The sequence below is a fragment of the Nannospalax galili genome, unplaced genomic scaffold, assembly GCF_000622305.1.
Source record: "Nannospalax galili isolate Female #2095 unplaced genomic scaffold, S.galili_v1.0 scaffold308, whole genome shotgun sequence".
NCBI classification, from domain to species: domain Eukaryota; kingdom Metazoa; phylum Chordata; class Mammalia; order Rodentia; family Spalacidae; genus Nannospalax; species Nannospalax galili.
In genome coordinates this window covers 3,494,154-3,505,950 of record NW_008359214.1, presented here as the reverse complement: position 1 = coordinate 3,505,950, position 11,797 = coordinate 3,494,154, and the positions used below count along the sequence as shown (strand labels likewise).

The following is an 11,797-nucleotide window of genomic DNA, read 5'->3' as shown; positions in this document are numbered from 1 at the left end:
TGTGAAGAGTATTCCGTAGTCTGCCGGCAGGAGTGGATTTGCAGCGCCTAGCGGGAGCGAGGAAAACCCACCGATTCTTCAGCTCATTATCATCCCTCCCAGACACGATTTCCTTCTTACCGCCAGCCTCATCGTGCAAGTTTGAGCCTTCCGAAGTCCAGGCGGGAGAGACAAAGCCTGGGGCTCGCCCGCAGCCGCAGGGAGCCGCCGCCTTCCTCGGAGTCACTGCAGCTTCGCTGCACGGCAGCTTCTAGCCGGGTGCGGATGCTGTAGATCAACAGGTTCGGGCAAGTTGAGCGGAAAAAGGAGAGACTGCCTGGTGCCGCAGTCCGGGTGCGGAGGAAAGGAACGACCCACAGACCTGGGACTTGATCCGAACGCGCACGCTACGCCGGGGTCCCAGGCTGGCAAGCACACATCCGCTTTACGCTCCAGTCCCGCTGCCCCTGCGCCCACCCCAGCGGTCGGGGATGTACCTTTCCATCTGTTGCTGCTTTCTTTTATGGGCCCCTGCCCTGACACTCAAAAACCTCAACTACTCAGTGCCAGAGGAGCAAGGGGCCGGCACTGTGATAGGCAACATCGGTAAGGATGCTCGACTGCAGCCCGGGCTTCCGCCGGCTGAGCGCGGTAGCAGCAGCGGGCGAAGCAAGTCCGGCAGTTACAGGGTTCTGGAGAACTCTGCGCCTCACCTGCTGGACGTGGACGCTGACAGCGGGCTCCTCTACACCAAGCAGCGCATCGACCGTGAGTCCTTGTGCCGCCACAATGCCAAGTGCCAGCTGTCCCTAGAGGTGTTCGCTAACGACAAGGAGATCTGCATGATCAAGGTGGAAATCCAGGATATCAACGACAACGCTCCGTCTTTCCCCTCTGACCAGATCGAGATGGACATCTCCGAGAACGCGGCCCCAGGCACCCGCTTCCCCCTGACCAGCGCACACGACCCAGACGCCGGCGAGAACGGGCTCCGCACCTACCTGCTCACACGCGATGACCACGGCCTCTTTGCATTGGACGTCAAGTCCCGTGGAGACGGCACCAAGTTCCCAGAACTGGTCATCCAAAAGGCGTTGGACCGGGAGCAGCAGAACCACCACACTCTGGTGTTGACTGCCCTGGATGGCGGCGAGCCTCCGCGGTCTGCCACCGTACAGATCAACGTGAAGGTGATCGACTCCAACGACAACAGTCCAGTCTTCGAGGCCCCGTCCTACTTGGTAGAACTGCCCGAGAACGCCCCCCTGGGCACCGTGGTCATTGATCTAAATGCCACCGACGCTGATGAGGGTCCCAACGGGGAAGTGCTGTATTCTTTCAGCAGCTACGTGCCCGACCGCGTGCGGGAGCTCTTCTCCATTGATCCCAAGACCGGTCTGATCCGTGTAAAGGGCAACCTGGACTATGAGGAGAATGGTATGCTAGAGATCGACGTGCAGGCCAGAGACCTGGGACCTAACCCAATTCCTGCCCACTGCAAGGTCACTGTCAAGCTCATCGACCGCAATGACAACGCGCCGTCCATCGGTTTCGTCTCCGTGCGCCAGGGGGCGCTCAGCGAGGCCGCCCCTCCTGGCACTGTGATCGCCCTGGTTCGGGTCACTGACCGAGACTCAGGCAAGAACGGGCAGCTGCAGTGCCGGGTGCTGGGTGGAGGAGGTACTGGCGGCGGCGGAGGCCTAGGCGGGCCGGGAGGTTCCGTCCCCTTCAAGCTTGAAGAGAACTACGACAACTTCTACACTGTGGTGACTGACCGTCCGCTGGACCGCGAGACCCAAGACGAATACAATGTGACAATCGTGGCACGGGACGGGGGCTCCCCTCCCCTCAACTCCACCAAGTCATTCGCTGTCAAGATACTGGACGAGAACGACAACCCTCCTCGGTTCACCAAAGGGCTGTATGTGCTCCAGGTGCACGAGAACAACATTCCAGGGGAATACCTGGGCTCTGTGCTCGCCCAGGATCCCGACCTGGGCCAAAATGGGACAGTGTCCTACTCCATTCTGCCTTCGCACATCGGCGACGTGTCCATCTACACCTATGTGTCCGTGAACCCCACAAACGGGGCCATATATGCCCTGCGCTCCTTTAACTATGAGCAAACGAAGGCATTTGAGTTCAAGGTACTGGCTAAGGACTCCGGGGCACCCGCGCACTTAGAGAGCAATGCCACGGTGAGGGTGACAGTGTTAGATGTGAACGACAACGCTCCAGTGATCGTACTTCCCACGCTGCAGAACGACACCGCTGAGCTTCAGGTCCCGCGTAACGCTGGCCTGGGCTACCTGGTAAGCACAGTGCGCGCCCTGGACAGCGACTTTGGAGAGAGCGGGCGCCTCACTTACGAGATTGTGGACGGCAACGACGACCACCTGTTTGAGATCGATCCATCCAGCGGCGAGATCCGCACGCTGCACCCTTTCTGGGAGGACGTGACACCTGTGGTGGAGCTGGTGGTGAAAGTGACCGACCATGGCAAGCCCACCCTGTCAGCGGTGGCCAAGCTCATCATTCGCTCTGTGAGCGGCTCTCTACCTGAGGGGGTACCTCGAGTGAATGGTGAGCAGCACCACTGGGACATGTCGTTGCCACTCATAGTGACTCTGAGCACGATCTCCATCATCCTCCTAGCGGCCATGATCACCATCGCTGTGAAGTGCAAGCGCGAAAACAAGGAGATTCGCACTTACAACTGCCGCATCGCCGAATACAGCCACCCGCAGCTGGGCGGGGGGAAAGGCAAGAAGAAGAAGATCAACAAAAATGATATCATGCTGGTGCAGAGTGAGGTGGAGGAGAGGAACGCCATGAACGTCATGAACGTGGTGAGCAGTCCCTCCCTGGCCACCTCCCCCATGTACTTCGACTACCAAACCCGCCTGCCCCTCAGCTCACCCCGGTCAGAGGTGATGTATCTTAAGCCAGCCTCCAACAACCTGGCTGTCCCTCAGGGGCACGCAGGCTGCCACACCAGCTTCACCGGACAAGGGACTAATTCAAGCGAGACCCCTGCCACTCGGATGTCCATAATTCAGGTAGGAGACTTTTAGCATAAATGGGACTTGAGTTGAAGCTGCTTTTGATGCTGTCCTGAGGGCTTTGAGACAGGCGGGCCACACAGCCAGCAGCAGAGAGAGGGGTGTATTGAAATGCACATGGTTTACATCTTTGATAGTGTGTCCACACCCTATTCTATGCGAAGCCCTCCCTCGTAAATAGTTTAAGACCTCCCAGACGTGCATGCCTCACTTCTGTTCTGTTTTAAAGTTTATTTTTATAGATTTTTAAAATGATAGGAACTGTCACTATTCAATGTTTATTTTATATTTGGAACTGTATTTCTTTCCATAACAGGATTGCCACAGGAGAAAAAAAAAGTTACTCTCTTACACAGAGTTTTATTCCATTTTTTTGATGAAACATGAAATTTAGGTCACAAATTTAAGTTAACTCCTTGAGTACAGAGTAAACCACCAGTTAGAAGTCTAAATCATGGATCAATTTGAACAAAGTTTTCACACACCCTCCAAATTAGTTTTATATCCTGAAAGTGTTTTAAGGGACACGAGCCCCATTTATTCTTCAAATGAAATTTAGCTGACGTTTTTGAAAAGTGAGATATATTCTGAAGTGCTTTAAATAATTTGAATATATGCAGGCCTGGATAGTGACCAGTAAATGTCTATGAAAGATTTGAATTTGCTCTGCCCTAGGGTTTCCTGTGAGTTTCATGTAGTCACTGAAGAATCAGCAGTCTATCTCATAGGTTCAGAGGATCATTTTAGGCTTTTGAGGACAGAGAACAAAATTGCACTGACTCCTATTTTGTCTGTAGTTTGCACAGTACTTCCAGGACATCTACATATTTAATAGGTATTATAGATAACAAAATTAAATGTTATTAACATATGATGACAACTAAATCATTGGCAAACCATAGACATCAATTATTAAGAAAAAGTGACTGTGCTGTGATGGTCTAGTCACCATCTAATTTTATTCACCATTGACTTGTGTCACAGAAATACTTAATTTTCAGTTATCATAATATGCATCAGTATGTGTTGTTGCACATTACTCTGAATGAGCAGTGCTTAAAGTTCAAAACTGAGCTTAAGCAAAAGTGACACTTGGGGGGAAGATTTTTTTGAGATAAATGAAAAGTCATTTGTCCGTATTATTATGTTTGAAAAGCGAAAAATTTTTTATGAGACTTGACTTAGTTCAGTTACTTTTGTTCAAAAGGTGTAATGAAACTTCAGATCTTAGTCTTCTTATATTTCCTTTAACAAAATAGTGTTCATGAGAAACAGGTTCATAATTCGTACTATCTAATATCAAATTATCAAAATCCTATTTTGTACAGTATTTACTGTATATGAACAATCAAGGATTGATGGTTTATATAAAACATAAAAAGAAAATTTCAACCTTAAAATCCTCATTTCTGTGAGAGCCTTTCTATGATTATGTGAAAGGATATTTATGTCCAATATCTCTATAGAGAAAGATATGCTAAAACATTTATTTATAGATGTGCTGTATTCATTTTGGATTGCAAGCATTTTATATAGCTTCCCCATGTTTATACCACTGGCAAGAAAGTGATGTCACAAAGGGTTAATGCTTAATCCTCTAAGTGCTGCCAGTTGAATTCTCATTTAATTTTCAACATTAAGAAACATGAAATGAAGCTGGTACAGTTGAATTTTCAGTAAGTCTGGGTTCTTAGTAAGAATAGTGAAGAACAATCTTGAGTAGAAATAGCCAAGACTTTTTAGGGAAGTGAGTGTTCCTCCTAAATTTAGAGATAATGCCTTAAAGTTGGTTGAGAATGAGGATGGTGACTTCTCACTAGATTAAAATTTACACCAAGTGAATCATATATTACCGAACCCACTCTGTGCAACTTAAACAGAAAGCAAAAGACTGTCTTGCTATTCTTTCCTTTTTAAAAATTTAGTCCATGCCACCAAGGGACAAAATGAGCTTTAGTTTTAAGTTGATGATCTTTCATAGTGGGTCCCTTTCCCATATTGCTTCTGCCCTAAAAACACGTCAACCTAAACTACTAAAATAGGCTCCCCATCCAGCCCCCATGGAGTTTTTGCACTTCTTTAAGTGATGCTTTATAAAACACCAATAAATTAATTTTCATTGAAATGTACCAGATTCATTTTAATATTTATTACGGAGATCATTATAAGTTGGCCAGTTGCTTTCTGTCTATCTTTTCTCTTGTTTCTAAATGATTATGATGTAAACGCGTTGTGCTGAAGTGGCATGTTTAAGGTAGAGTCTTCAGGAATTCCATAATCCAGTGTCAAGCCTATTTGTTCATCTTACAGAGTAAATATGCTACTAACCTCACATATCTTTCTGAAGGTAGACTTTTATTCCACGAAATGAACTTAGATTAACAGCTACTAGGTGTGATTCATCTTTATTTTCCAGTATCTTGAATGCTGTTTTGAAATTGCATAGTATGCATTTATAAATGGCTTGAATAGATGTTCACAATTTCATTGCAATACCCTGTGCAATATGGTGATATAAAACACAGGAACTTCTGCCTCAAAGTACTTTGTTCACAGGGTCTGAAGGTAGTATTTACAGTTGTTGTTTGGGGACAGGAGTGTTTTTACTGTATGTGACACAGAATCATTCCACCTGGTATAGAAACAGATTTGTGATTAGAGATTTTATTTTTAGAATTTTATAAAGCTCACAAACATTCAAAAGTGTTTAAAGAACAGATGAGTGGCTAAAACAGCTAATATACTATTGGTTTTAATACCATAAATTTAAAATGAAATATTTTATTTTAAGATTATTAAACTGATATTGAAGCATAGGAACACAGTTTCTGCAGTAGGTAAGAACAACTGTCAAACAAATTTGGAAGACCATTTTCCAAAAGTATGCAAGTTTCCACTTGTATTAGTTCATGTGGTAATATGAAATGCAACGCTAAGGAGAAATCTTTACCAAGTCCAGAGAATAACCCCTAATTGTGATTGAACATGTGTAAGTTCACCTGGAAAACCAGCACTAGGGAGACAGGGACAGGAGAATGAGTCAGGAGTTCAAAGCCATTCTCAGTTTCATAGAGAGTTTGATGCCAGGCTGGGGTACATGAGGCCCAGTTTCAAGAAAACAAGACAAAATAAACAACAGAAGCATAAGTTGATCTCAGGTGACTTCTCAACAGGTGTTTTCAATGAAGTTCTTTCCCGAGGGAAGGAAGCTGGGGACTTCTCACTGATGACAGGATTTCCAGTTGTGTTTGAAGATCTGATTTCACATGCTTGTAGTACTACTACAAATAATTTTGATATGCTCTCATAGAACAAAATGCATCAAGCCAGTCAAAAGTTTTCCTAAACATTTTAAAAATACATAGTTTTAATTTCTGTTTTGTATATCATTTTCAAGAGATTCAAGTTCCACAGTTTACTTTAGAACCCTCATGATAAAATTCTTTTGAAATATGTAATGACCTTTACAATATTTCAAATATAGTTAATATGAATTAAGTACAATATATTGAATATTAATGAAACTAATATAAATTAATCCCATACAAATGCTGACAGCCAACCTAATCATAAAATGAGAGTGAAATGCGGAGGCATAAACTACAATATATAGAGTTAATTTTGCATTTTAGGAAGTAAAAGGGAAAGTAGAAGTGTGTTTAATAGTGACATTATTCTTACTTCCTAACACAGGAAGCTTTTGACTGTAGAAACCTGTTTATATGAGTTCCCAAGACCATGTATGATCTTCCAAAGCTCATACTTCTTTACAACAGTAATTTCAGCAACAAATGCACTGTGTGTGTAGATAGTTTCTCTTGTCACTTAAATCTTTGGAGACATTTTACTACAATCTTATGCTAAGAAGGTAACTCTTGATTAGTCTCACACATGTATTACCTTCCATAAAGTACAGAATCCTTAGTTAAACGGACTGTGGTGAACTAAGGAAAGAGATAACACATTCTTACTGCGTGTCTCACAAGATTGTTTGCACTTTTTTCCCCAAAGGTTTTGGAAACTTCTACTTTAGATTAATATGAGCACACATTATCAAACATGCTTTCTTTATTACTCATTAAAGTTGTACAAGTAAAGAAAAATAAACTTAATTTAAAATGTAATCAGACATAAAGTGTTTGAGTTTCTTTGGAAAAGGGTTTAAAATTTTTTTAAAGTCCTAAACTTAATAACTCGTGTTATTATTCTAGTGTTAATTTCATTCCCCTCCAATGTAAATCTGTATGCATTTCTCTATTTCACAACAAATGAAAACAAAATTTACCATATAAACTAGAAACCATAGAATTTTCTCTTAAATATCAATTAATATCATATCTCCTCATAAAGTAAGAAGTTCTTTGTCTATTAACTTTCAGTTTTCCATAAAATTTCCCAAAGGCTGGTCATGGGATTTTTGATCCTCCTTTCACTGAGATCATAATTCCCTATATATGAAATTTATGAGAAAGATATTTTAACTTTATTTCAGTCGAATGAGTGAGTTATATATTATTTCAGTACATAGGAACATACATGTTTGTCAACATCAAGGATTTTGGAATTATATTCTTAGCATTTTAGTATTATTTAAAACTGAATGTGATCATAGAAAATATGCACTAAATTCTTAACTTTTTAAAATTTAGTTATAAAGGAACATAAATTGCTTAAAACATATAATAATCATTGATTGTATTGTTCAGGCCATGCAAAACCTCTTACAGAAAGTCCTTTCTATAAAATCATTGTTATAATATATTATGTATAATATTCACTTTCTTACAGTGGCTAGAAACATGTAAAAATTCTTCAAATAATCCTCCAGTATCATTTCAATTAGAGAAGTATAGAATTTAAATATTTTAAGAAGAAAAACCTTAAAAACATTAGACGAGCTTTTAGGATTGTTTATAAGTACAATATTTATTATATAATCATGTGGGAATAATATTTTCAATTTTCAGATTTTAAAATTTTCACTATAATACTTGTAAAATACATAAATACAACCTAAATTTGCATAACAATAAAAATACAATGAAAGTATTTATGAATTTTAAATACAATTTGATATGCATTTATGGCAGTAAGGTTAGCTCTTCTCGTGCTTATTAAAAACCTTTTGGCAAAAGTAGGTATGTGTATAACGGTGTATATCTGTATATTTTCAGTACAAATATATATATATATAAATACATAAGCAAAAATATTTTCCCATTTTGTATATTTTAAGTCAAAGCAATTCTCTTTTAAAGAGCAATTCAAGCCTACATTTTCTTTCAGAAATATGTTAAGCTTGATTTGGAGCTCATCTAGATTAAGGAAAAAATTCCAGGCAAGAGTCTGATACTTTGGGGATTGGTAGGATGACTAAAAACACTGAAAACATATGGAGTAAGGCTGATGATGAAAGACCAGGGGGAAGAAGTCCCTACACCTGAGCTCAGGCTGATGAGGAAACAAAACCTATCTCCCTGATGCTAGGAAGTCTTGCAATACACTCAATAGTGGGTAAATTCTTACAAATGCATTCACTAATTATGATATTAGTCCTTGCTCTAGAATGTATTCCCCTAAGTTACATTTCTGTTTAATAAATCCCACAGGGCATTACCTTAAAGTCATATTTTAGTACAGCATTAAGGAAGTGATTTCTTTGGATTAAATTCCTTCAACCAATGATGTATAATTATTAGAGAATAGCATACTGTTCATTTTTTTACTTATTTTAAAGATGGCATGACTTCTACCACCCACTTACAAAAACACTTTCAAAGTTCATCAGACCTACACTAATCTATTGTCAACCTACTTTAGTAAAGGAGACTTTGACATGAATTCTCTTCAATAGCATACAGTATTTTACAGCAAGTCATAACTTTCACCACTAGCTTTGACAGTGATGTATTGCTATCCTTTGGACTCTAGAAATAAATCATCTATAATAAAGAAGTCCTAATGGCATCAATATTCTTGCTGTGACTAAGCAGAAATATACTCCTGCTTCTCTGCTGCTGCAGAGGAATCAGTTCAGTATTTTTAAGGAGTAGCATAAAAGAAAATCTTGTATGATACACATGCAAATTTTGGCTTTATGGCAGGCATGTTGCACCCGCATGCACTATGTTTCCATAGCCTATGAAACTGGTTTCCAACAAAGTTTGAGAGAATCTGTTGATATACATGTGACACACTGTGCTTGTCTGTCCTGGTCATAGTGACATTCTGATTACTGGTATTTGTAGGCCTTGCTCTGGATGAGTTTCAGACAGTTTTATTGTAGTGAAATGGTTCTTATGGTTCACTGATCATCCAGCATAACTACTGAATATGATTGGCAAGTTTGCATATATTTATTCAAAATATAAAGCAGTTAAACAGCATAATTGTGGGAAAATGAATCGTAACAATGAAAGGCTATTTACGTTAACAAGCTTTGTGATCAAAGGATAAATACAGGTCGGATAAATGAAACTTTATATGTAACTAATCTACATAAATAGGTTGGTTTGATTAGAGGAATGGAATATATTAAAATAATTTAATGATATTAGAAATGCGTTTTACTTAGTCATTTTGAAATACTTTAAGACCTGTGTTATCTTTTTTTAATTTTAATGCTACAAAGTCGTCTCATCAACCATATTAATGTTGTATAAAGTTAGATATGGTAAAGATAAACATAATTTTTAAGACTTTTGGGTTCTGAAAAGTACTCTGTCTAAACAGTATTTGATAATTTTTGAACATGTAATGCCTTTTTTGATTTCTAATTACTGGAACACATTAAAGGAATCATTTAAAGGACAATTTCTTGTTTATTTTCTTTATCAGCTAAAAGCAGTCTTTGAATAGTTTAAAAAGCCAAAGCATTTAAAATCAATTTCAAATTTCAAAGGTATACATTCACAATTGTTTGTGGACATTTACTGCTCTCTATACACATTAGTTACATGTTTTTAAATTATATTAATAATATAGATGTTAGCTTCATACCTGAGTGGTCCTAGTGCTGTTTCTGTAGCATTCACACTTCATGACCACAGATTTAAATTGACACCTGACTAAATCGCTTAGTGTTTCACATAACTATTGTGCTTTAGACATATCCTTTAGCTTTGTTTTTACAATAGTTTATATATAAGACATACATTTAAAACAGTGCTTCTAACTGAAATGTTAATAATCTTGTGAACACATAGAGTTCTCATGTCCTCCAGCAAAACTAAAAATATACACATATAAAATTTGAGTATATCCTAAGTTCCAACAGCTTACTTGTAAAAGACTGAAATGCAACAGGTCTTTTATTGAAAAAATATTGACTCAGGGATCATAATATTTTTCTTATTCTTGTAATACAGCTTTAGAGTATGTCTTAAATAAATTCCTAAATTTGTATTTCTGTTGTGAAATCTTAGTACTCTAGTATTTTTCCCCTTAAGATGTAAAATTCATTTCAAATGATAATCCTCTACATAAATCCCTTTGATAAAAGCTGTTTACCTTTCAGACACCTTATTTCATCACAGTATACTCAGATTATTGTATGCCTGACTATTTGATATATTACTCTTTTTGCAGTGGAAGAACAATTGGATATACAGTACTGAACTGCTTTTAATAAAGAAAATTACCTTTTGTTATAATGAGAAAAATTACATAACCACGTTTGGAAAGTGGCACTCTGTGTTTCTTACTGATGTCCTTATTTCAGTAGAGGAAATAAAATTGAGGAATAAGAATGTTTGAGAAATTAGCCACTTACAAATAACAAAAATTTACTGAGAAGAAAATGTTTCCATTTCCATTTTGTGGAAGAGGTGGGAATTGACTTTTATTAAATAGAGACAATTTCTATCTCAAGTCCAACAGTTGCTTAATGGTACATATTTATATAAATTCTAGACACTCGAACCTTCTGAACTTTTTTATTTCATTAATTATAAAAAATAAATAAGATGCAATCTAAATATCTTCTTGTGACACCATAGTGTAGCTTTCTATTTGGTTTTCCAGTTTTTCATGCACTTTAGAAAAGTGTATCCCAGTTCAACTTATTGCACCCAGGCCATACAGAAGAAGAATCATAACTCATCTCTATTATTATTTTCATTATGATGGAATAGAGGATTCCATAGAAAACCATCCTCTTATGGTGGAACAGAGGATTCCATAGAAAATCACCCTCACATGGTTTCAAGGGAAATATGTGGTTATTTGCTTTATTTTATTGTTGTTTGAAGCTTTGTGTGTCCTTAAATTATTTTGTTGATTTCATTCCTTTCATATCTCATAGTGTAATCTCAGCTTATTTTTTCAAAACTTCATGATTTAAAAAGTTGACTTTGGATTATTACACTCATTTTCTATATGCATGGGATATATGGAATGCCTGATGGCCTCAGGAAAAAAGTTATTTTTTTCCATTGTCATAACATATTCAGAGTAATATATAGGATTGCTGAGAGTAGATTTATATGAGAAGAGCAAACAGTTCCATATCAATTCTTAAACTGAAGTAAACATCTCTAACCTTGCAGTTTTGATGGTGGCACAGCATGGATAGTAATTATTAGCTAACTTTCCAGGTCCTGACCTTCTTAGCAAAGCTACTATTTATCCCCAGATGATAATAAGATTGGAAATAAGACAACGATCCTTTTAAACAAATTCTACTCAGTGGAATTTTTAGCAGCTACTGCCAAAGGCCTTTTCTGCAATGCAGTACTAACATCAGATGTGCCAATACT

General features: G+C 38.9%; 1 protein-coding gene and 1 long non-coding RNA gene across 4 annotated transcripts in view; one reads left to right on the top strand and one right to left on the bottom strand.

Moving 5' to 3' along the window:
- Positions 1–200: 200 nt before the first annotated feature.
- Positions 201–1,073, bottom strand: LOC108490196. The gene is made up of 3 exons (XR_001872169.2): positions 981–1,073; positions 693–817; positions 201–267 (listed from the first exon to the last, which is right to left on the bottom strand). It is a non-coding gene; the product is annotated as an uncharacterized LOC108490196 (long non-coding RNA).
- Pcdh17 (protocadherin 17) overlaps positions 265–11,797 on the top strand; it is a 94,893-nt gene continuing 83,360 nt past the window's right edge. For 2 of the 3 annotated variants that reach the window (XM_008822921.3, XM_017795561.2), the window contains exon 1: positions 265–3,038. In XM_008822921.3, coding sequence (XP_008821143.1) covers positions 471–3,038 — 2,568 coding nt within the window. In that variant the 5' untranslated portion in view covers positions 265–470. The remainder of the gene's footprint in view (positions 3,039–11,797) is intronic. The other variant, XM_008822922.2, reaches the window with a different exon arrangement.